Below are 26,599 nucleotides of genomic sequence, written 5' to 3'. Positions count from 1 at the left end.
GTTATAAGAGGTGTGTACTCATGGGAAGAGCTAATTAAGTGGTGGTCTTTTGGGTCTCACTCAGTCATCTGTTCTCAGACTGAATGTAGTCAGGCAGTGGCCCCTACGGGCTACCATCTGTAAAGCAAAGCCGATGCTGCTCTGCAAAGCCTTACTGTCTTTTTTCTCTTGTTGTAGGAGCTTGACAAGTCTTTGCGTTGCACGGCAAAATACAAATGGGTGTCTGTATACTGTGCTGCACATAATGAGTGAGTCAGGGAAACATGCTGCAGGTCATGTGTGAAGACACTCGCTCATGCGCACGCACATGTACAGGTCTGTAATAATAACACAAACATAAACACAGGAGCGCCCGTTTAGGCACGCGCACACAGCCCACTCCAGCTGCGTATCTGAGACTGCTGAATTATTTCTCCGTTTGACTTGATTTGAGCCTTTACCTCTGATAGGACCAGTTGGAGAAATGCAGCCGGAGTTGTCCTCGGATCGCGGGATGTGAGTTGTTTTGTCTGTGGGTGACGTTGGGGGACGGGGGGCGCTCTGCTCTGCTCTGCTCAGTGCAGGACGCAGGAGACAGTCGCTCTCCAACGTGCTGAAAGTCGGAGCGCTCCCGCCTCAGTCTCGCCTGCTGAGGGTTAATGCGACCTCTGCCGAAAAATCGAAAAACAAACAATGACTGGCTTCAGTCCCATTTTGTGTAATTTGTCTTACTGCTACCCTTCTGGATTTGTATTTGCCATGAAACCGCTGGATGTATACACGCACGCAACAAGACTGACTGCAGCTCTCTAACATTCACCTGCGTGTGGGGAAATATTGAAAAGACTCCGGATTATCGGCGAACGCTATAGAGGATTTCTCTAGCTGCTCTTTTCTCTGTCTCTGTCTCTCTGTCTGTGCCGCATGCCTCTGGACGTGAACTGTTTGTCTCCAAAAGGTGAGTCCGGGGAGGATTACCATGAAGCAGACCTACTTTTACGTGGATATCGCTTTCTTTTCACTGGAAAAGGAGAGTCATATCTCCAAAAGGCTGGTGTTTAATTGCTTTTAAATCCATCATCACGACCAGAAGGGAGGATTATAGTATTTGGAGTCTGTTGAATTTACCCTGTGGATAAAGTGAAGTTTCCAATAGACTATAGGGGACTGTCTTTAATCTGCTGTAGCCCTCTGTGTTGGGCGCTCTGGCTTCACACACTAAGTGGATATCAAGCTATTTTAACGCGGTGAGTTTGCCCTATCCTGTGCTACATATCCCTGTTGTCACTGGCATTTCGATTGATCTGTCAAGAAATGCAGCAATTAGAAACAAATTGACTTCAAGCCGAGGGAAAATATGTATGTTCTGCTGTTATTCTTGCTTTACTGTGTTGATTGATGCTGTGGTTTTCCCTTTCACAGTGAGTGTTGCATTTGGGATTAAATCATTGCGCATTTATGATTCAGGACATTAGCATGTTACATTGCTACATTTAAGAGCAGGTTAGTTCAGAGTCTGAGCAGTGTCTTTAGACTAATGTCTATAATCGTTGGCTTCAAAGAAAAATAAACCAGCTACCTGTTGTCTCTAATCGCTCTCATAGAGTTTGAATTAAACAAAGGTAGGCTGTGTTGAATTATGGAGAAGAATACTGCCAGGACCCACTCCACCCACCTCAGATAGTGAATGATTTAAACATTTTTCTCTGAAGTTAAACGTCCCCACGGCTGCAATTTTGCATGAAGAGAATTTGAATCTGCACACCCCCCACATCACGTCACGAGCGCACATATAGAGCACTACACGCTTCGTTTGTCAACAAAGATTTTGTTTCCTTAGGGAATAATGACATTAGCCTGTTGAGTGACCTGCATGGGGGGTCAGGAGATACAATTATAACTTGTATGATGATCTCTATAATGGCTGTTAGCGTACAAATGCACAGGCGTGCACAAGTGAAAAGTAGGCCATTTAGGATGTGAGTGCTAATGAGGATGTGCCAAAACAACAGCCGTGGAGTCATCGTCCATCATAGGCTATCATCTCTTATTTTTCCCCACTGCAGCCTCAAGTGATGATGATGCTGACGAGAGTAATGAGGATACGGGGAGCGTAGCGATGACATCCACACAATCTTGTTGAATGTGGACATCGATGCCGCGGCGAAGGATGGGCCCTCTCCTCTTGGCCGCCTTCCTGTTCCTGCTGGCCCTGAGCGCCGTGTCCCCGGCCTCGGTGGGAAACCCCGAGGATTACACCGCGGACGAGGCGGAGCGGACCGCCACTGAAAACATTGTCTTCGATGACTACCGGGGGAAAGGGTGCGTGGATGACAGTGGTTTTGTCTACAAACTCGGGGAGCGCTTTTACCCGGGACACTCGAACTGTCCGTGCCAGTGCACGGAGGACGGGCCTGTGTGCGACCAGCCCGAGTGCCCAAAACTGCACCCCAAGTGCACAAAAGTGGAGCACAATGGATGCTGCCCCGAATGCAAGGAGGTTAAAAACTTTTGCGAGTACCGGGGGAAAACGTATAAAATACTTCAAGAATTCAAGGTAAGATCTAATTTCCAGAAATCAACAGAGATCTTTTCATTTGAAAGGTGATTTCTAGCTGGTTGGTTGCCATCAAACTTTTCAATTATACTATGTTCCTCTCTCATATAAGAGGGAACATTCATGTGTGTAAAAAAAAAAATACAATTCGCAATCTAATTATTGGCCTTCCATTTGATATATGTCTTCCAGAATATTCACAGTAGTTGATGCTATGAGGTCACATCTAAATTTATATAAGAGTGCCCAACTGATAATAATGAGTTGGTTCCATCTTGCCAGTTTGTTTCAGGCTGTCTTGTTCAACGTCTGTATGCCACTGAAGCACACATCTTACATGGTAGCAGGGGCGGACTGGCCATTGGGAATACCGGGAGTTTCCCCGGTGGGCCGGTGCAGTGTGTGGGCCGGAGGGCCCAAAAAAATAAAAAATAAAAGATTTAAAAAAAATAATAATAATCTTTTTTATTTTGCCTAAATCCTACCGGCCTACATTTGAAAGTATTTCGGTCACTCCCTTTTTTTTGCTTACCTAAATCCTACCGGCCCACATTTGTAAGTGTTCCAGCCCAGCCCAGCCCAGCCCAGCCCAGCCCAGTGGGGTGTGGCGGCCGGGCTGGGCCGTTTTGATAGGCTACCTTTGTTCTATCTATCAGTTTCAATTTCACACATCAGGCCCGTAGCAGCTGTCACTGCGCAGTGAACGATCAGGAGTGAGTGGCTGAGAGACCTAGCTGGCAGTTGCTTACAGATGGATAAACAAGCTCCAAAGCGTAAAGGCGTTTCTTGTATAATTTGTGTATACAGTATAAGCTACAGTATTGTAGCGAGCCCTGGGTTCAGAGGGAGGGGCTTGCACAGGGGAGGGGAGGGGGGGATTGGCAGGGAAACAGGGTTCAGGGGGAGTGGCTGTACGGCTGTACCCGTAGGATAGAAAAGGAGGAAGTGACGTCTGACTCGGAGGTCGCGCGGCTGTGGAGAAGAACGTGTTGCCCACATTCTGTTACTGAGTTTAGGCTAGTTAGCTAGCAGGTTTATTGTTTTGGGTGCAGTCACTTTTGCCTCCACTTGCTGTTCAAATAAATGTTGAAAGAAAAAGTAAATCTGTTTACAGTTCTGTTTTATATGGGTGTTGAAGAAGAATTGGGAGGGATGAAACCCTCTTTAATGGTCACACATGCAGAGCACACAACACACACAGTGAAATGTTTTTCTCTGCATTTAACCCATCGTAGTACCAGGAGTCTAGTACTAGGAGCAGTGGGCAGCTATTGTACAGTGCCCCGGGACCAATGGAAGTGAGGGGGGAAGGGGGATGTCCGGTGCCTTTCTCAAGGGCACCACGGCAGGGCAGGAGGTGAACTGGGACCTCTCCAAGTAGAAGTCCACACTCCAAATGTAGGTCTGGTCGGGGACTTGAACCGGCGACGCTACGGCTCACAGTCCAAGCCCCTACTGACTGCCATAGATTTAGTCTCTAATTTTGCTCTCAAAGTGCACCAGATTGATGCATTTAACTTCAACATTTAAAAAAAATCTTCCCGGGGGAGCTTGCCCCCGGACCCCCCTAGAGGAGGTGAGGTCCACCACCTGCCCACACCCCCTGTTAAATTGTCTCACCCACATTGAGGACGCTTCCTACGCCAATTCCATGTGTCAAGTCAGGCAAATTGGGTCCAAATGTTATTGCATCAATGATCTGTTAACATTACAATCACTAAATATGCTGTAACTATTTTGCTCAAGGCAACTCAAGAGCTCAGGTAATGTGATTACTATATGAATAATGGTCCAAAATAACATAAAATGAATAGGGTTTTTTGTTAAGTAACATACTTTCGTCGCCGGCCAGCCGATACATGCCACGCATTAAGTGGGCCTGTCTGTCAATTAATCCCCCCAGTCCGCCCCTGCATGGTAGTATGTACATATACAAACATTTACATAGACTTGCATGTTCATGTAAAATGACAGCTACCAATCAATTGAAACACCAAATGAAATCTAATGTCATGATGATGTTATGTTGGTTGAAGCCACTGTAGAGGATGAATATTACGTGCAGGGCACCCACACAATGGAATAGGTCTGATGATATTTAACATTTACTAGGAACAGCTCAACATTGACCTGTGGTGGGAGGTTATAAGGGTCTGGGTTAGTGAGGCTTCCTATTTGTGTTAGAATATATCACCGCTTGGCAGACTGTAAAAGTATCATGAAAATGTGTTTATTGGCCAATAAGGGCACAAAGATGGCTGCCTTTCAGAGTGATGTCATCCATGTGCCATTTAGTGAAAATGCACCCGGCATTACTGAACCGACAGATGCTCTTAGAGTATTTGAATGCTTTGATATACTGAGTCATTGCAGGCCGATTTAGCTCCTCCATGTCTCCTGTGACTGCTTCCACCCACCAGACCAGTGTCTCAGCAGTTGTTTTAGAGCTTGACAGTGCTACCTGATTAGAAATAGCAACATTAGTATGACAACTTAAGTCTGTGTTTAAACTGTTGTCCATGAGGAAACCTCCTCATTCATATTCCTCACAAGTGGATAGGCGCTGTAAGTGATGGAAATATAATATGAAATAATGCAGCCTAAACAATGGTATAGCTATAGTTAATCAAGGCATATGCGCATGTCCGTGAAAATATATTAGTAACTGGTTGGTATCTGTCAAATATAGTTGGTCAGCCAAATGCTTTACAATTCCAACGGACAACTTTATAATATTTTGGATGTACTGCTTTGATCAAGAGTATTCAGGTCTAAAGTAAGCTTGAAGACACTTTATCACCTGCATTTATCCCTTTCTGGTTCCAAAAATTACATATTATGACCTGATGTTAGAGAAAGAAAAGCTAAATCTAGTCAACCCAACATGTGTGTGTAAGGGTAGCATGAGGACATGGCCAAATGGATTGGATTTTTCTAAACGTTTGCCTATTTGTTACCTAAGATTTATCCACAAAAACAGCCAACAGTTTTTTCCATTACAAGAAAATGGGAGACACAAACCAACAACAGCTCTGCGACAAATGGATTATCCAGTCCAGTGCACACATGATTTATGTTTATATTTCAGCGAAGAAGACCACTTTTCAGTCTATTTTGGGCATACAATTCAAAAATAATAAGCACTCCAGAACTAAATGGATACTTGAAAATAAGCTTGCAAAAGCATCTTCAACATTAACGAGCATTGTAAGAGGAAGATTAGCTGGGAATTCAGTAGTGTTTGTAACCACACAACTGAAAGCATCACAGCTTTTAGCACTACAATGCTATAAAATTAGCTTAGCAAGAAAAGGACTACTGAATAACCTACATTATTAGCCACATAATTATACAACTACAATTGAACTTGGAGGCAGCAAAACAAGCTGTAAATTCAACATTTAACTATTATTACATTTTAAAGTTGATCTTTTAAAGGTGTTAGCGAACAGTTGCTCATTGAGCCAGCTGAAGAATGTAAATCCATTATTCACTTTATTTTAGCTTTGGTTTTGGTCTCCACCATCTTTTCAGAATATCTGGCTCTTTAACTGCTAAATGTTCAACTACGTTTACTAGCTTGCTGCTTTCTGTGTCTGTCTGTGCTTTACGTTCTTGCACAAGAAGTATGCAGTTTATTCAGCATTTATTTATTTATAAACAGGTGATCAATTAACCAACACATTTGAGTTGCAAGCCATAAAACTGAAATTAGCTGAAGGATGCTATTTTGTAGCGTTGAAAGGACAGGCTGTGCATCTGTGATCATTTTATGATTCAAGCAAACCTTTTTTGAACGATACAAACATTTATTGACCCATTATTCATATAATTTAAATACGCTGAAGATAACAATCATGGTTGAAAAGCTGACTGCTGTTATTATCAGAGGAGTATGAAGCTGGGCTGTCTGTGCTGAAGACAAATGCCGATACCACCTGTTGACAAACTGAAATCACTTGTTTGGAATAGCTGCATTTCAACATCATTTGCAGCAAGTAAACATTTACACAAAGGGTTATTATTGAAACCTTTCAGCAGTGAACTGCCATGCAAGGCTTCATCAGACTGTTAAGTTATCTGTGGCAGGTCCTTGTTTGTTTCAGTTAGTTTACATAATGACTCCAAGGCAAAGCAATGACACCTCTGCTGGGAGATGTTAGAACATGTTGCACCTGTGAATATTAGCATGTCGTGTCACTGAAACAAGTTGAAGCAGGCAGGGGGGCTACACAGTGAGGTTAGCCACATACAATGTAGACAAGCATTTTTATTAACAATTATGTATGTGGAAATGCTAAAGGCAAAACTGGAAGGAAAAAACTGTGGTAAGGAATTGTCCATCAGTTTTCAATTCAAAAACTTTATCTATAAAACCTTTTTAATTCAGATGAATGAGTGGTGAGTCAGTATTCTGGTAATTCAGTATAAAGCATAGTGTTTTATGCCGTGGGGGCCATTATGCTAATGCTGACACAATTAATTGACAGTCAACATAAAAATGCAGCAACAAGTTAGATATGCAACTTCTGATTTACACTGAATAAAAGGCCATAGGGTTCCAAAATTGTTTATTGGACAAACAAGCAATTGCAAGATGGAAAAATCTGATGTGAATTTCCCTGTTTTTTCATATTAAATGTTTGTATTTATTTAAATAATATGTTTTGGGGTTTTATTGCCTCGATTAGATTGTAAATTGACATGAAACAGGGAAAGGGTGGCCAATATGGAGCAAAGGACCATTGGTCAGATTCAAACCTGCATGGGATACTGTGGGACTCGGCCTTAGTAAATGGGGTGCTCTATTTAATGTTATTGCTACTTGTGTACACACATTATGCACTGGCACAACACAATGACAGTGACACAGTGTTGCTGTTAGGGATGAGCAGGATCATGTTCCTAATCTGTACTGATTGGTTTGCACATCACACAGATACGAGCAAAGTCCTGCATTGAGATGCAAGCCCACAGATTTCTGTGAGGGCAGTTGTGAGTGCATAAGCCTCGCAGTTTGATGTGAGATCAAGTCCATCAATAGTGCAGCTCACCCTCATGCTAACCTTGACTGGAGAGCCCAGAGGGGGAAGGGCATCTCTTCACACTTGATGGAGAGACAGGAATTAATTTGTTCTTATTGATCATCTCAGGGAAAGTGCCATGACAGAAATAAGGGGGGGGGAGTCCGTATCTTAGACTGCACAAGTAGCTCCGGTGTCTTGGTCTACATCCTGAGCGAGGGGCTGGGTCTCTGCAGTGAGTACATGAAAGCTTCGGGACCATGCAGTGTTCAAGTAAATCAAAGGCCGTCAGTATCTGGTGTTCAGAGCCCAGTTTAGAGATGCAGACAGGTTAACCTTTGGTATGGCCCTCATTGGTATTTCCTTGGCAGAGCTCGTGCTATATTGTGCAGACATTTGCATTTATATTCAGTTGCCGATGATGGAGATGAAACGCAAAGACAAAGCAATGTGAGATTGATAACAGAGAGACATGTGTTCCGTTTGAAGCCTCTGGGTTGCTCGGAGAATGAATGAAGAATGTCTAGGTATAGTGTGGCATCAACCACATTTTTACACATTTTGCTGAAAATGTCATCATGCTAGAGCTCAGTCTTTAAGTCCAATGTAAGTCGAATATGCAGTCATTCTCATGCAAGTGGTTTTGGGCATTCATTCAACATAAATCAGCTGACTGTGGTGCAATGTCAGCCTGTCATTTGCTGAATCTAATGCTGGTATAACTCATGCCTCAGCAACCTGATAATAAGCCTAAAATACAGTACTCCGCCATCAAAGTATTTACTGGTACACTGTATCAAATGGTTGATATAATGTAGATATTTGTAGATTTACCACCAGTGGGTGTATTTTCTACTCTTTTGTTTGTTTGCCCTGTGAGAGTCGTGCCACTCAACCTTAGTAGGTATGTCCCCTCCAGGGTTCCCCATCAGATGAGGAGGGGTCCAGTCTGTCCAGCATGGCTCCAGCGCAGCTTCAATCAAGAACCAGGAGCTATAGGGTGAGTTCAGATCCCAGATCGTCAGGCTAGGGCTGGGATGTGAACTCAAATGTGAACAATCCTGTCCGTGCTTCCTGTGAGATACAGTGTGGGAAAAGGGGGGAGGGCTCCAACATTTGCTGTGTCAGAGGCACACACAGAACATTTCAGACTATCTTGAATAATTCCTCATTTAGAGGCAAGTAATGTTAATTCATTCATTTGAAATAAATATAACTGATAAAAAATGCAGTCTTAATATATGTCCTAAGATCCCCACGAAGCAGCTATTAATATACTGTAGTTAACACCTACCACTGAGTGGGGCTTGAATATCGAGGCATTATCATTTTCACATCAACACAACATTTTACCATTCTGCACTGACAATAGATGCAAGTGAAAATGCCTTTGTCTTTGCGACTTGTCTGTTTCTCATGACTTCTGTCAACACAACAAGCCTTTGCTAAACTCAATGCGTGATCATAGAAATGTGCACAAACAATCTAAACAAGGCATTTGAAAAGCATGAACACACACACAAACGCAGAAATGTGTGACTCTGCTTTTCAACAGACACCTATGAGACAACACAGCCATAAAAGCTGTATAAATGATTGCTCAAATTGGTTTCCCTATCCAATTTGCCAGAGGTAGCGAAGGACCCAATTAGAAGAAATTATTAAGGAAAACATAAAAACTACGCCACCTAATATTTATTTTTATTTTTAGCAGTAACTATTCCCTAGGTATCAAGGGTGTTTTAAATATAAATAAATAGCAGTAAACAAGCCTTCCTCTGTGTCAGTTTTTTCTGACTGCTGGTGGAATATTGTTTTGACTTGACAACAGCAGCATGCAGTGTGACAACCCACTCCCATCCCTTGAATAAATGGGGGGGATTTATGTGACCCAGTTGTCTAGTCTTTGGGTATTTTACCCAAGCAGAATCCCCATTGAAGGTTATTTAACTACTCATTGCTACCTGGCCCTGTCTACATTTGTTTCCGAGTGGGAATAAAAACCATTTCATCCGGTTCACGCTAAAACCCAGCGAATAAGAAAAGGACAAAAGTGGACTTTTCTTCACCGAAACATCTGGCAGCACGTCTAAGATGTTGGTGTTTTCTTTTGTGAGGCTGGGCTTAGGCATGACTGATCCTCTTCACGCTAGACCTCACACAAAAGGACGCACTGAAAGCACCGTGCGCAGCTGAATACATTGAAGGAATGTACAATTGAGGAGCCTTTGTTTTACATATTTGTTCAAAACAATATATTTATAGAGAAAAATGTTTAACTCTACTGACTATTGCTTTTTCATTGTTGTTCAAACTGTTCTCTACTGACAAGCAGAACGACAATTACCTTACATGCAATGGAAAATGCAATTATGCAACCAAAGTACTTCAATCTGTTTTTATAATTTACTCGAATACCGTAGAGTACAAGCTTTACTTGTACTTTACTTGAGTATTTAAGTTTTTAGTTATACTCTTCAATGAAAAGTATGCCTTGTAGATAAAACTACCCAATGGTATACAGTTGTGAATATTAGCTATACCTGTGCATTCAGATGTTGCAAAAGCAGTATGAATATATTCCAATAATAGACACAGTTCAATGTGTTATTGTTGTTATGTATTTCTATTTAAGTTACATTTTGGATTCCTCACAGTATAGGTCCCAGAAGGGAATCAGAAATATTGTAATTCATTCAGAATATGCTTTATATTTTAACTTGTTGGTATTAAGACAATGATAAACTAGAGTAATTAACGCAATATAAGATTGTCACTAAAGAGTATCTTTAGAATAAATGTTTTCAAGATGTCTGAGAATGTAGAAAATTGCAGTATAGTAAGTTAAGTGGTACATTGTGTACTTTTGCCCCTAAACTATTGTGTATATAGGTTATTCTGGATAAATAATTCAGTATAAAGTATAGACCACATCAAAACGAAGAAATGATAAATGTGTTTAACCAACTACAAAAACAAACACTGTGATACAAAATGGAGGAAGTAGCACCTTGAGATCAAGACACTCGACATTGCATGCAAGTCGAGAGAGCCAGCTGCCCATTTCTCATCAGTCTCACAACATAAAAAATGTATGTGAGCCATAAACAATTAATCCAAATCACTGTTCTGTTGTTTCTGGCTCAAGAAATAGTGATTCAATCGCCTCAAACCACATAAATTATATGTTAACTCTCATGTCGGGTCTAATTCCAATTCATCCGTAGAATTTTACCAGCAGCCACAATTCGAGACAAAAGCACAAATGAAAGGTTTAGCAGATTTTGAAAGACTACTATATGATGTCTAATCATCTCCCTCGCTATCTCTAAAGATAGTAATATGCCTTGAAAGGAAAACTGTATTTGTGCCAGATGCAGACTCCAGTGGAACTGCGTCTGATTGTTTCCATTGTTATGTTTTAGTGTAATTTCCTTGCCCTATGTTTTGGCAGCTGATCAAAAATTAATCGAAACTGGTGTAAGCTGGATCCTTACCATGCACTTAACTAATTGTTCCACTCCTAGAGGGAGTACGTGATTGTGCTGGGCTTTTACCAATAATTAGATACTTCAGACTAACATGTAATTGACCATCCTGCTAAGTAAATGCTATTTTAGGGGGAATAATCTTGTTAGGCTGTTGCTTTTTTTAAATATAAGAACTATTACATGCGCGGGTTGCTTTTGTGGCTGCTTGTGTCCTAAAACTCCCATTCACATAGACACTAGCATCCTGGAATTGATCATATTCAAGAAATGGCATGTTAATAGACAGAAAGTAGCCTTCATCTGATTCAAAGCCTTTTATATATTATTTCAGTAATATCCAGGCTTCTTAATGTCTGCGCGGGTCTGCCTTCCCCATATAGACCCAGCTTTCTATACTGTCTGAGCTCTTAAGCATTTGAGAATGAGCCCATTTCTGCTTCTGGCTGCGAGGACTGCTGCATTCTGGTTCTAGTTTCTCCATCTTATCAGAAGTAATAAAGGACAAAAGTACAACAGTTTATCCTCCGCCCTGGGGTTTCTAGAAGGTGACTTCTTTCTTTTAACATGGGATGTGCGCAGGAATTGTGAGGGGCTGTTGATATAAACTAAAGAGATGAGACCTCATTCCCAATACTTAGAACAGATATAATGTTCTATGTTTTGAATGTAGATTGAGATATTCTTTTTCTAGTTAGTTATTGGCCTACTTTCAACTTATAAAAAGAGAAAATATGTGATACTGTGAACATTTCCATTAAATCAATCAATCTTTCTATAATAATACTTGTCACTTAGCTTACTCCCTCAGCTCTTTCTCTGTTGTTGTAAACCATTCATAACATTACTTGTTATTATCAAAAACCATATTTAACATAATTGCTAGTAGCTCATATCACAAGCTTAAAAGAATCTACTCTATCTTAAGTGGGTCTTCAGCTTGGTCCATTGCACGATTGCTACAGCACCCTCTTATTGTCTACATTAGCCTAGCATGTCTATATTAGTAAAGGTCTGGAATTGTAAAGGAGGCCCTGAACAATAAGGATATTATTAATGTTATGGTCAGACTTTAGGTCAGTCTTAGAATAGGGTTCATGACTAGCATATTGGCTTTCTTAAAAACAGGTTGCATTCAAAAACACTTATGGAATGTACAAACTCGTAAAATGGGAATGTAAACTCATTAAACTGTCTTGAAGCTCTATGTGATAAAAACACAGTGTAAAGCTCATTATTGCTGCTGTTGCTTCAATTCCCTAATGAGACTTATTTGTTATTACACCTCAAATATTCCTGACAGAACCTGGGTTTCTGCTGCTAGCAGTGTCAATTTAAAAAAAGGTGTAATGGATTTGATATGCTGCCCCGGGTTAAGGTGAATCATCTTCTCTCTACGATGGAAGCTCATGAGTGAGCCTTATAAATTAAATGATGGGTGCCAAGACAAAGTCAAATATTCCTGTTGGAGAATCAGAAAGCTGTTATGCAGCATGACATCCTGAATCAAGACTGTACGTGTCAGACACCGCCCCGTACATCCTGCAGAGCTGACCCTGGATCTCACCCTCCAGCCCCCACACTTAAAGTCTGTCAGACTGGCAAAACCTTCCATATGTATGAGACAACACCTTGCTGTGTATGTAATTGGTATATTTCTGTATGAGCGCTTGAATGAAAGAGGGGAAGATAACTGGAGGGGTGTTTAACTCGAAAGGAAATATTTTTGAAATGATTTATTATTTACATGAAGACACTTGTGTGGGTAAGACATGAGAGGAATTTCTAATGAGAGGAGAGTGAAGTTATAGATGTCTTTGAAGCTTTTATTATTTCAGTGCAGCTTCACGAGAAAGGGAAAGGCGTGTTTTACATCAGGGAGCAACCGCTCTAAAATATGCAACAGGAACAATATACGAGCAGATGAAATCTATCTTCATTAACATCACTAAGAGTGTGAATATTTTAAAGTGAAGATACATAACAAGACATTTTATACCAGGAGCACACTAACAAGTTACAGACATTTCCAAACAAATGCAGTCACTGTTCTGTCACTTATTCATTGCCTTGGAACAGGCTTTTTTTTGTATTTGTATCTCTTTTATAATCATACTGAGAGATAGTTGACCTAACTTTTTATTCCATCTGACCATTGTCTGATATTTCAGGAAGTAAACATTACAGTTCAGACATGCATATGTTTTCTAACTCAATGAGGGAAAATGGAATGACAGGAGGAAAAACATTAATGTGTAAGTCTCTGCTCTGATGCTTGGTTATTTTATTCACCACAAACTAGTAGTAATAGTTTTGGGTTAAGACGCCACACTAATAAGGGTTTGTGCATTTCTTTCCTATTCTTATTTTCCTTCCTACTCTCCTTCCTACTCATAACGATTTTTTCACTTGGGTAACCATTAGCCAATAACCAACCTAGGTAGGAAAATTGGCTTTCTCAATTTAGCATAAATACTGAAAACAGGGGAAAACAGTTAACCTGGCTACATCCCACAAAATCTGCCTACAAGCTAGGGCTGCTCAATTAATCGTATTTTAATCGCAATTACGAAAACAACGTAATCGAAATAAAACGATTATTTTTTTATTATTATTACTTTCTTTTTTTTCAAATACATTTTTTACTGGTTTTTCAGTTGAATTATACTTACAGTTCAGGGTAATCAACTGTTAAAAACATACTGTTCACATTTTCTTTCTCCAAATTGATGTTTTCAAAGTAAATGGATAATCGTTTTTAATAATCGTGATATCAATTATTGACCTGAATAATCAAGATTATGATTTTTGCCATAATCGAGCAGCCCTAATACAAGCACATGTAAAGCTCACTAATGCCTCCATTATACCTTGTTTGTTTGCTCTTCACAAGCTGGACAATTTTGTGTTTAGTACTACTGAATTCCTGCAGCGTTCACTGGTTTTACTAGCACCAAGACTTGGCAATGGTATCATTTTCCTAAGTAAACCCCCAGCGAGATAATAAGCATAGACTCCAAAAACATCTATGGCTTTAAAGGGTATGATGATCATACGAATATTAAACATGCAAAAGCTAAGCATAATAGTAGTCATCTCAATGTCATTCAATAGCCAACATTTGCTGACAAAGTCACTGGTTTTGAAAACAAAATGCCAAGCATTAGAATATTGACTGCAGCAAATTACATAAATGCGTGAACTTCAAACAAATAACTCACCCACTTTATTTAGTATGAATCATCTGTACTATTTTTTGGTTCCTGCACTCATTGGTCTACCAAAAAACAACAATATTTTATCGGATGTAAACTGCAAAATGGTTCTTAGATATGAAACATTTGTATCCTCTAAGCCCAGAACAAAGTGCTGGCAGATCTTGAGCAGAGGTGCCATCAAAAGTATGTTTACTATGATGAGCAGAACAGACATTTTATATGATGAGCAGTTGACCTTTCGTGAGTTGGAAACAGTTTGTATTTTTCCACTCCATGTAATTGCATTACAGTCCATTTTCCGGTCAAGAGACTTTGTAAAGATAGAGTCAAGTGAGTGGGAGCAGCACAGAGAGCTGCATAGCACTGATTTACATGTTGCAGAGGTGGTAAGATATGCAGTTTCCTGAGGCATTCCACAGAAGAATGCAGCAAAATACTAAATATCATGAACACTACTTTACAGGCTCCCTTATTAGTTGGGGATAACATTTAAAGTCTGCTCCACGCTTGTTTGTAAGATGCAAGAGGCCTAATAAAAGGGCGTTGTGAATAATGTATGAACTTGTTTCTTCATGAGATTCATATCATTAGATCCTATTAATTGGGATATAACAGCAGAGGAGCAGACTGTTCATCTGACCTGGTAACCATGTAGCGCATGCACATGATGAAGGTAAGATCTTCTGACTCATCTAACCCAAATTCCCCCTCACCTCTTTCTGCCCATAGCCGTCGGCCTGTGAATGGTGCCGCTGCGAACCAAATAATGAGGTGCACTGCGTGGTGTCCGACTGCGCCGTCCCAGAGTGTGTCAACCCTGTGTACGAGCCGGAGCAATGCTGCCCCATCTGTAAAAACGGTAAATACCCATCTCTTCTGGAATTCCACACACACTTCTCAGAAGTCATTACATTTTCATTAAACCAATGACGGCAAGTTTATCTGTGGTATTACCATTTGATGGTCGCCTTTAGACGATCAGGATGTAATTGATGTGTTATGAATTAAAATGATTACCTTGGGCCCGTTGGACAATAATGAGCAGTACTAGTTTTAATTATAAATGACACACTAAGCAGAGTAAACATTAGCCCATTGATTAAAGGCACGGTAGGAAGGTCTAATGGGTCCTTTGAGAGCCTTTTATCTCCCAGTGCCCTGACGCCCTTGTCACACACAGCCAATCCCTAAATTAGAATTATAGGATTCCAATGGTTCATTGGCTATTTACAAGGCGAAGTGGGACATTTCCCTTTGCCAGCACCAATCCTGAGGGATAGATGGAGCTTTATGACTGAAGTACAGTAACTGTTTGCCTGCAATGTGATCCTGGCTGGAATGCTCAACAACAAATAGTGCCTGTGGGTATAAATGCACAACACAACACAAAGTTGCAATGTTTAATCATGGATTCCTATTGTGTCCTTTTACACAGTTCATGTGTGCTTTTGATAATTTAAGAGCTAAAAGACCTAGCAAAAAAAGTGTTTCTGAAACTGATAAACAAATACATGTTCTCCCATGATTATGTGCCTTGTTATTGTATTTCATTTTCTCATTATGTTGAGGCAAAAGTATGAGTAACCCTGCTGAAAATAGGCAAAACAAATATACTGAAATGTTTTTTTCCCCCTTATTTTTTAAAGCAGCGCTTGACCTATAAATGTGATGGGAGGAATTTGGTTTAAGGGGGAAATGGCTATTCCATCACAACCACTCAGATTTTCTTTCACACTATTTTCTCATTTCCACTTTATCCACCTTGCCATCTTTCCTTTCTTTTAACACACGAGCACACACAAACACCCACACTAACAAGGCTGCAGAAGCTGCTAGGAGAGAGCTAATCCAGGCTGACAGGACACAGTGACACCTTTGGCATTTCAGGGTAGGCCTGCCGTTTCCAGGCTCCCTAAAGGGTGGCTGGTCAGGCTCTGGCAGCCAGTTATCTCTATGTAAGCTGAGGGGCTGGGGAGAGGACAATGAAGAATGCTGTTTAGCTCCCATTTCCTGCCAAGGTACAGAGGGCTGTGAAAGGAAGACATTCACTTGTAGACATGCAATCAGTGGAAGAGAGTTGTCTTTTATTTACCTTCTAGAAGCAGTTGGTTTGAAATAAGCACAACTCTTTCAAAAACCCAAAACCTTTTCTTGACAAGGTAACAAAAAGACTCCTAGACAAAACCACGAGCAGTTCATACTTGAGTGTAGTGATGTTGGTGTCCAACCCCAGACCAACACAATCACCTATTACAAGTTTATTATGTTTGTTAAAGGTGTTCATTTTCAGTGACAAGTGTTTTTTAATGTGAAAAAACTAATGCTAACAGCACAGCACGGGTTTCAGCTAAATGCTAACATGATCCTGCTAACACGACAAGGCTATCATGTTAGGAAATGTAGCCTACCATGTTCAAGTTCTCGGTTTAGCATGCTAACATTCACCAATTAGCTCTAAAATCCAGAGATATTTATACAGTCTATAAGTAAAAGCAGATGATGTTATTTTAGTTGACAACAGTTGTCTTTTTCCTTATTTTTTTGTGAAGTATGAAAGTGTTTAGCTTCACTCAATCCTTTGGAGACACATGTCGAAATCACAAAATAATATATTTAGGGGTATTATCACAAAATCGTATGTGCCTCACTAGTTCCAGAGCTGAAGAAGCCTAATATACAGAGATCTGATTGGTTACTTCTTACATTAGACAGCGTTGTGGTTAAAGGGGCTGTAGCTTCTGCAGACAAAAACTGCAGCATATAAGAAGTTCTGAAATAATATCTATACTCTGCATTAGCACTGTTCAGCTCAACCCACTCACTTTGAGAAAGTTAAAGAACATTTTTGGCTTCTTTAAATGTCAAAATCAATCAGAATCATCTGGCCTGTTTGCGTAGGTCTGAAATGTTATTGAATGTTTAAAATTAAATTGTTGTTAAAAACCCACAGTGATAATTTAGTTTTTGATTTGGAAAGTAAAATGTGTTTTAATAATTGGGTTGAAATGAGGACAAATTTGGGTGATTAGTGATCTTTTTTTCCAGATTATTTACCATAATTACATTTAAAGCAGGTCAGAATCTTAAAGCTTTTTAACTAATTGTGTTCTGGTTACAGCCGTGATATTTGGATGCCTTTTGACTAACAATGCTTCTGCATTGGCCGCCTGCCGCCCTTTTGTTGAAACTTTCCATTAATAGGATGTGGCTTTTTAGCTCATCTGCTTCTTGGTGTTTCACCCTGAAAACAGCAGCAGAAAGCAGAAAGCCGCACAATGGAATAGTCAGCCAGGGGAGGGCTTATCTCCCAGAACCACGTTCATTGAGTCCGACTGATTCAGCTCTAATATTTATCAGGAGTTATACTGTACATTTATCAGGGGATACATGTAATTATATAATTCTCATGAAGATATTTATAATGAGAAGTAGTGAATTGGCCAGCGTTCTGTCACTAAGATAGGATTAAACCATGTATAGATCTCTCTGGAAACTGTCACTGTGGATTTTTAACAGACGTATCATGCAGTAGCAGAGCCATAGAGCTGACTGCAATGAGGTAACACATTCAGACTGACATTTATATGGACACGCAGCAATTTTGTTGTGAATTAGAGGCTTTTGGCATGTGGTTTTGAATGGAATCATTTCCCACCTCTAGGCAATAGCTATGATTATATTTGAGCCAAATCGACTGTAATGAGCCTTAATGCGTATTCACTCCTTAAGCTGCAGTCAGGGAAAGTGTAATATGCAGGGACAGTTTGACACAGGACAAACATTTTCTGACTTCACTACATTTTATTGGCCATGAATCGATCACAGGCTCGGAAGGGTGACAGTGTGTCCTTCGGACAGTGACAGGTAGCGGAAACTCTGTCCTAGTGGCTCCAAGTCTATCCGGCTATAAACAAGCACACTTGGCAGCCAGAACCAGTGACCCTCTTCTCTCATCAACCTCCACTGAGTTTGTCCTGTAACCTGTGCCAGCTGTCCAGAGGCGGATCAATGAGAGTTAAGACTTGGCAAGCGTTCACAATGTCTCCTCTAAGCTCAGATCAAAGAGCTTTTATCAGGTCCGGATAGATAAGGGGACTCATCTGTGCTAAGGCAAAGGTTGGGGGTAATAGGTAGCCAACACCTCCTTTTGCAGGTGTCACATGGATGTTTTTGCCCGCCTGAAGCTTGTTTTCGCTCATAAACACTGCAGAAGATTAAAACTCGGCCGACAAACATCTGAACCAAAAGCTTGTGAAACATTGCGAGTTAGTGGCCAACCCTAGTTGACCAACGTTAGGCTGAATTTGACAACATAAAGCATAAAGTTTTCCTTTGTCAGTTTGGAAAGTTCTCCGACCTCTTTAGTTAAACAACCATATACAGTCTGGCAGGCGTTACCAAAGCATCCGGACAAAAAAAACACCAGATTCAGAGACAGTTAGATCCCAAAGGCAATAAGACTGTTAAACAACTGAACTGTTGAAACATCCATAAAATGCATCTGCTACTTAGTAATTATTTATCTATTTATAATATATCATTCCAATAGCTTGCATATACTGTAGACTCTTATTTCACTACTTCACTTTTTTAAAACTATTTTTCTTTTTGCATTTACTTTTTAATATTTACTTGCACTATATTTTTCTGTGTTATTGTGTTGCACTGTTGGAGAAGCCTGTGACCTAAGATTTTCATCGACATAACTACTCTGTAGCTATGTTCGTATGACAAATAAAGAACCTTGAACCTTGAACAACTTAAAGGTAGGGTAGGTAATTCACTTCAGAATGAAATTAATACATTAAATACTTTGACAATAAATACATTAAGAAATGTCATCTGTGGAAGACGTGGCGCTGTAAAAAGCAAGATCAATCATTTTAGCCGGCCCGGCTAAAATAACTGGATGGCCTACCTGCCTGTCAGCCTTCCATCTCATGCACAAACTTATCTCGTGCCCTCATTGGTCATGTGCGCGTTCATGTGTGTTGGAGGAGGGGCTCTGTAAGGAAGTCTGAAGGAAGGGGCAGATTCTTTTCAGCTGCGTACTTTCAAATTCTAGCGCACTCGAGCTGGTTTCTCCATTCTTACCTACCCCACCTTTAAGTAATGAAACTAGTAACATGCAACATACAGTACACAATAACAGCCATGCAGCTAGGTTTGACCTACTTTTACTTAACATTTTGAATGCAGTACTTTCACATTTAGTGGAGTAGTTCACAGTGTGTTACTGCTACTTATATCTTTAAAGAATCTGAAGGATTATTTCCCCTCTGTTTTAGGAAATTAGTACATTCAAAGTCATGCCGCTGCTTATATATTGAAGAAGTCAATCTGACCCATTGACTTGTCCGTGGGACTTTCAATATTTATCTAAGACCATGGTCTTTACATTAGCTGAATGTGTGCTTTGAGTTGCCTCATCACCACAGAAAACAGTAATAGGCCTATTTTACACTGTATAGTTTGAAAATCATAGTTACTATAACACCGACAATGGCTCAGTTATCTGTGAAGGTGTGACAGTGAGCTAACACAATACCAGGAGCCTGAAATCAAAGCAGATGAATGGAATACAACCAGTATTAATTTTGATAATTATACATGGGACATGTCATAATGTCCTCCATGAAACAATCCTATCTTGTGCTCAAGTTGAGTAATTGTGCAGATTTGCACACATCTGGCCCGTGTCCCCAAATGTACCCTGTGTAACTCGGCTCTTCAGATCAACTAACCATACAGTTACACTTACAATGCCACCATTTCATTTGCCTGTACTATATCAAATTAGCTAGTACACAAAGATGTCCATAAAAGTTTGCCGTGAAAGCTACTTTGTCTTCAAGAGTTATGAGACGTATGAGTTTTTTATGACTACTCGTGGAGTCTTGGGTCTAGCAGATTTTCTAGTGCCGAATGCTGAGAGCATTCCAAAGTCACCGTCACACCAATTGAGCTGTTGATTGCTTCATCGAAATGATTAAAACCGGGAAAAATTCACAGCACATTCTCCCTCTGCCGTGTCTCAAAAAGTAAAAGGAGTGAGACGACTTAGATTTAATAATTTAATGTGGTATTTATCAATAATAAATGCATTTCCACAAATGCTACAGTGTTTATGGCTTCCTCGAGTACAGATCTTAAAATGTACCCAGGCAAAAAATCTGTCTCGATATCTACCGAAATGATCAGACATGGGTATGAGGCTTTCCAGTGGTACAGTCAAACACCTTTTAAAATTACAGATATCAACAGAAAGGATCCGCACAAGCAAATCCTACAGTGTGTTAGGGATCAATCAGATGTCAACATTAATATGAGTTCTTTATTGTTTTAGAAGTCAGCACAGAAGGAGAAATCATGTAAGGAATTGCTAAGGAGTTCTGTGGCCTTTTCATACAGACTGAAGTGATTAACACCATCCTGCCTCTCAAAGCAGCGCTCTCTCTCTCTCCCTCTTTGGCTCCGTCTCTCACTCCCTGTACTCCAGCCTTTCTGTACTGCCAAGCCAGCTCCTGGCAGGCTTCTTCTCTTGCAGCGCATTAGGATGCAAAGCGCTCCATGTCGAGGGAGAAGGGGAGACTAACAAAAGCGCTTTAGTGTTGCAAAAACAAGCCCATCGGTGCATGCCCGTGAAAAGATCTGTACGTCTGCTCTGACTCCGTTAACTCCCCGCAGCTCTCCGCATCACTCCACCACACCTCAGAAAAAAGGAGAAGCCCTCAGGAGAACCACATCCATTTCTTGTCGTTCTCACTCCTGTCTCTCTCTCCCCCCCCCCCTTTTCTCCCTTCCCATGCGGCAGGTCCAAATTGCTTTGCTGGAACGACGATCATCCCAGCCGGAATTGAAGTGAAGGTGGACGACTGCACCATCTGCCGCTGCCACAACGGAGACTGGTGGAAGCCGGCTCAATGCCTGCGGAGGGAGTGCCTCAACGGCCAGACGTTGTCATAGAGAGACTCCACCGGGGATGGTGGAAAAGCTCAGGCAAGGCCCTGCCTACTACACCATTTTGTATGATTGACAGGGCAGGAGCACAATTCCTAAGCAACCTGAGACAGCATAGCATCGAAGAGATGCGCTCACAAGCTTCACACAAACACAAATGTTGCCACCGAGAAGAAGACGGAACTTGTCTCAAGGCTGTTTCCACCCTCCGGTTTGAATCGTCCTATATATATATTTTCAGATGTTGACTTGCTGCTCTCACACAAAAAAGTTTCTAAGCTCTTTGAACTTTTTCCTAACCATTGGCAATGTTGAATTGCTCATGTGGATTTCTGTATGTATGCCATCTGCTTGTTGTACTTGTCTGTCACAATCACGCAGTGTTGTAATATTCCAACAGCAGGCAAAACAAACCGTAAGCACACTTAACAGCGCTTTAAATGTTTTTGTCATAACAGGATCAACACCGGTAAAAGCACTGCATAGGTGTTTCACAACTTCACTCTAAGAGCTTGTTTACAAGATGCACATCACACATTAATGTTTGTGTCTTCATAAGACTTTGTATCACTATGGCAGGAACTCACCTCTAACAATTACATGATGCTACTGTCAATGTTATAAACTGCTGTAACACCCCAGAACACTGATTTGTGTGCATACTATGGTTTTGAATCATGTCTCTGTATAGAAGCAGGGGAAGATGGAAAGAAAGGAAAGTTGGTAGAGAGCAACTATGAGAAGATGTAAAACTCTGCATCACAACAACAAGTCTGGGCAGCCTCTGCTGGCTTAATTGTGGTTATTGTTTTCTCTCAGAGGTCCATATTCTCGAAAATATTCCAGCTAACTAACTGCTTGAACTTGTTATCGAAGCAATTAACGAGCCAAAAGCAGCCTGCTTTAATTTCCTTTAATCAAGGAGTATTCTGTGATAGATCATCCAGCTGGGTGCTTGGCGCTGCCGCAGCCTGCATGCTGGGCCCACTCCAGAACCAGCAGACAAAAGGAGGACATCTGCATTTGTCTAAATGCTTTTTAGGCAGCATTCACAAGCACATTGTCCATGAGAGCATACACAATCACACCATTCACCGGCAATCTCAAAGCTCACAGTGTGTTGATCTGCACCCAGTGAAGAACATAAGGCTTGGTATAAGATACACATCTCTAACATAATCCCGCTGCTATACAATTTGTAATGGATTTTCAGTTCCACCCATTCCCCATATGTTAGAATAGCTCTCCCGATGTGGCAATACGATAAGAGACAAGCTAATGTATTGCCTTGATATTTTCCAGACCAGAGTTGTCCTAAAGTGGTCCAGTCTGAAAGAAAAACACCCAATTAAAGCCCCAAACACCATTTTTTGGGGAAATGATAAATAATAGTCATTAATTCAAAGGTGAATTCCAGTAAACTCATGCCATTCATCAACAGAATATTTTTCCATTTCCAGAAAATCCGTTCCTTTTAACCTTTTAGACACTCCAGGGTGGTGATGGATGGGTTGCTTAATAGCAGCTCGAAACACTCTGTAATGAGCCAGACATGAACATAGGATACAGCCCAATGACTAAAGAGGTACATTACCTAAAAGGCACTAAAACTCATTTTAAAAGAATATCACAGTATGCAGCATAGTCTAAGGCTGAAGCACATGGTTGTTGGAGGAAAGAAAGGAAAGAAGCGTGGGTGCATTTCAATATAAGGTGCAACAACAAGGCTAGGGGCATTTTATCATTAAGCTAGTGATTTAGTGTCTCTTAATATGAAAAGACACTCCTCATCTATCTGGATTGAGATCCGCAGACTCATAAAACAAAACTGACATCTACAGTTTATCAATCACAGCGTCAGTAATCCAGACATTTTCAAATTAATGAAAGAGCGTCATTATTCTTAATTACTTTAGATGCCAAATTATTATTCAGCCAGTACATGTGTCCACAAATATATTGGAATAACTTTACTGGGTAGCAAAGAGCAGAGTGAGTGTTCCAGGGCTCAGAGGCATGGCTGCCACCACCGATGCCTTATTACTATTCCAGATAAGATTTACTTAGCATGGCCTTTGGCTTTATACAGTATGAACAGCTCAGGCTAATTTAAGCACTGCTTTGTTTGCGGTGTAAAGTTATGTAATGCCCAAAATGAGTATTTGAAATTCCTGTAACTGCCAGAAGGGGTGAATTAGGGGGAGTATTGGGGGTACAAGTGCTAGGACATTTATTCAATAACGGGTGGAAAATCCGGTCATAATTAACAGATAGATTGGGAAATACACTGTTTTTGGTTTAAGTAAGTGTAGAAGAAGGAAAAATGGCCGATAGAAGTATCGAGGCGATTTGATTCAAATGTCAATGTGAGTTTTATTGTTGTGATTTAATTTCCTTCTGATTCCATTACTGCTCTTCTCATTCATTTGCAAGCCGTCAACAAGATGTGAAGGTATGAGAGTAGAGGGTGAAGGTCAAAGCATCAAGAAAAAGATAATGCAATTGTTCCTCCAAGAGTTGTGATTTAGTCTGCTTGTGGAAAGCAAAAAATAATAAAAATCCAATCAAAAAGCAATTCATATATTCAAAACAGACAGTATAGACGAAGAAAACGGTGGAATATGTTTTCACCCCCAAAGACTGTACTGGCGCATATGTCGTTCTGCACTGTCAAATGGTTGAGCATAAACAGTTGTCATGGAAATTACTTTTAAAGTTCTCATTTATAACTAAAGAGGAGCGTTTAGGATCCGTGTGGATTAACATGCAGTAGATTCCTTTGTGTGTCGTTTGAAATAGGCTGCATTTAAGAACACAATAAGAAAAAAGGCATTTCAGAGAGGCTCTGCCCGGGCAAACCTAGGAAAATTACATTTCTTATTGCAAATATGTGAAGCTGCAGTTTCAAGGACAGCCGTCTGCCATTTATTTTCTGCCAGGAAACTTTGAGTCTTTATGTCTGTCTGTAAATGTCTATTCCAACCTCCCCCCCCCATTGTCTCATTGTTCCCACTGCAGGCTTGTACATGGGCGTTTTGTAATCGGTACACCATCCGCTCTTTCCATGAGATACCGACTAACTGTAGCTGGAAACCATGAATGATTTTTTTTCTGTTTGTTTTTGTTTGTTTTTTTTAGCAACAAAACTGTTACATAAAGTGTGCCTGAAAACCAACACAGTACTATGTGGAAACGAAGAGAGAAACACTGTTATTATACAATCAATTGTAGATTTGGGGGCACTGTTCATTCAAAGGTGGGATAGTATCATTTCTATAAAGGACATTAAGATTTATGTTTAAAATGAACAGCATCTTTGATTGTAAATGACCACATGCTTGCAGGTTCACGCTGTACAAGAAACAACAAAACCACATTTTTAAAAGTTAAAGAACCCTTGGTGTCCCCATGTTGTTCATATGTAAATATCTTTAAAACATATGTGTAATCTGAATTCTTAGGTGGAGTTAAAAAAAAAAAAAAAGACGTAAGAAATGTGAAAAATGTGTATTATTCATTGAGGCAAAAACTATTTTATTAAATAGACATGAAAAAAAGTGTTATTCAGCAAAAGTGAGGTTGGATTTCTTTTTTTTGGAAAAATGCTGATGCTTCTGGACACAATTCAAGATGAAAGCACAAGATTAACAACTGAGGGAAAATGTGTAATATAAGTCTGCCAAAAGAACAGATTTTCTCAGCACTTGAATGAACCGTATTATGTTCTGCATAAACGAGAAACAATGTGTTTACCCACGACACAGCCAAACTCTGGGTCATTTTTCCGACGCTAAACATTGCAGGATAAATAAAAGGTGCAGTATTTTCCTGGGGCTATGTGAGAAAGACTAAATATAAAATACCAGTGCTTAATGCTTCAAGGGCATTACTCACAGGTTCATTCCTGCTTCCATTTCATTACAAGTCCGACTGGGCTTCTATCTCGTCCGCACTACTAATTGCCTTCCAGCACCTCCCGCCGTGGACAAGAAAAGGAAAGCAATTTTATGCAGCACATCGCAATCAATAGCAATTAGGCGCATTCCAGACTAATCCCATTGAAAATGGCATCTTGGGAGATGGCCAGTAGGAGACCTCTTAAAGCACACATACCTTCAGGCCAGTGTTGGCAGTGGGGAACACACACACAATTTAGGTGGACACAGCAAGTGCCAATGCTGTGACGGAACTTTAATTGCTTTGTTTTTCCTACTATACACTTTTTGTTGAATCTTTGTTGGTCTTTTCATGGACCTACTCACTGCATTTGTATCAAACACGCATTATCAATTAGATAGATTAGATCCTTATGTGGTAAACTAGTGCAGATTATGGAATGCAATCGCACTCTAAAACCACACAGTAAATACAGCGGCAGGCTAGACATAGATTTGAGTGTGACACACACACACAACAGATAAAACTGCATACATGGGCTAGTGATAGTGGAGAAGGACCAACAGCGATGCAGGAATTATTGGTGTGGTGGTGAAGAGGGAGCAATTTACCAGTAGATCTACTTCATCTATGGCCAAGAGCTCGGGGTAATAACCTGAGGAATCAGAGTGAGGACACAAGCAGCTGAAGTGGGTTTAACCTAACCTGGATATGTTTGAGTTAGCCGGTTGGCCTAATCCAAAACTTACGCGCTCTCGCTAAACTGTACTACGACGCGGGTTATCAAGTGGATCGCTCAAACCAGCCGTGTCCTATCTAGTTAGGTGCGCGTTCACATGAAAGGGGTGGTATTTGGAGCATTCGACCAATCACAAACATGGAGAAGCGTACTGACAGCGCAGCGCGTCATACTTCCTGAATGAAAAGTCAACTATAATATTAGACATATGAAGAAGTTAAACCTTAAACATCCATGACTTAAACACTGTATCCAGGATAAAAGCCACATAGTTGCACCTGCAAGGCGAATACAGCTGGTAAAAGAAAAAGTGTTTGAATGCGTACATTAACAGGTTTATGATATCACTGCCCCGTCTAAGACACGAGTGGATCTGACTTTAATTACATTTGTCTTTAGTGTTTCGTCAACTTAATGTGTTGCTTAAAATAATACTTCTGCATACAGTATGTGACACTGTGAGTGTTGCACGGCCAGATACGGCTCAGCTGACTCAGATAAGGAGATATATGATAGATTATGATGTGATATGCCGCGGACTGTACTTAATGTTAATTTGATCCGGTTACTTATGTTGTGGCAGATATTTAAGTAAGCTTTCTTAACGCTAATGTTATAATAGTCAGATTGCTCTGAAGATGGGAGGGGATATTCTATTAATGTTCACATTCACACAGTCGGGGATTTTTGCCGGCCGTCTTTCCTGCAACGGCAGCTTTTCTGTATTTCCTTTCAGC

General features: G+C 40.5%; 1 protein-coding gene across 2 annotated transcripts; it reads left to right on the top strand.

Annotated features, from left to right (window-relative positions):
* The first annotated feature begins 389 nt into the window (after window positions 1-389).
* On the top strand, window positions 390-24,764 carry vwc2l (von Willebrand factor C domain containing 2 like). 2 transcript variants are annotated; one of them, XM_010793298.1, is made up of 4 exons: window positions 390-937; window positions 2,046-2,536; window positions 14,996-15,125; window positions 21,081-24,764. In XM_010793298.1, the coding sequence occupies exons 2-4, from the start codon at window positions 2,123-2,125 to the stop codon at window positions 21,230-21,232; spliced, it is 696 nt and encodes a 231-aa protein (XP_010791600.1). In that variant the 5' UTR covers window positions 390-937; window positions 2,046-2,122; the 3' UTR covers window positions 21,233-24,764. The 2 variants fall into 2 exon arrangements, with proteins under 2 accessions (XP_010791600.1, XP_010791599.1); XM_010793297.1 differs by having other exon boundaries at window positions 390-1,226.
* Window positions 24,765-26,599: the final 1,835 nt, after the last annotated feature.

This window comes from Notothenia coriiceps, unplaced genomic scaffold, assembly GCF_000735185.1.
Source record: "Notothenia coriiceps isolate Sejong01 unplaced genomic scaffold, NC01 NC01_scaffold00037244, whole genome shotgun sequence".
NCBI lineage: Eukaryota > Metazoa > Chordata > Actinopteri > Perciformes > Nototheniidae > Notothenia > Notothenia coriiceps.
This window is presented reverse-complemented; position numbering and strand designations above follow the sequence as displayed.

Bases quoted from the DNA above. Each gene is read 5' to 3' on its own strand.
- vwc2l (XM_010793298.1), top strand. From the start codon at position 2,123: ATGTGGACATCGATGCCGCGGCGAAGGATGGGCCCTCTCCTCTTGGCC. The intron at 2,537-14,995 runs GTAAGATCTAAT...TTCTGCCCATAG, and splicing joins AAATACTTCAAGAATTCAAG to CCGTCGGCCTGTGAATGGTG. The intron at 15,126-21,080 runs GTAAATACCCAT...CCCATGCGGCAG, and splicing joins CTGCCCCATCTGTAAAAACG to GTCCAAATTGCTTTGCTGGA.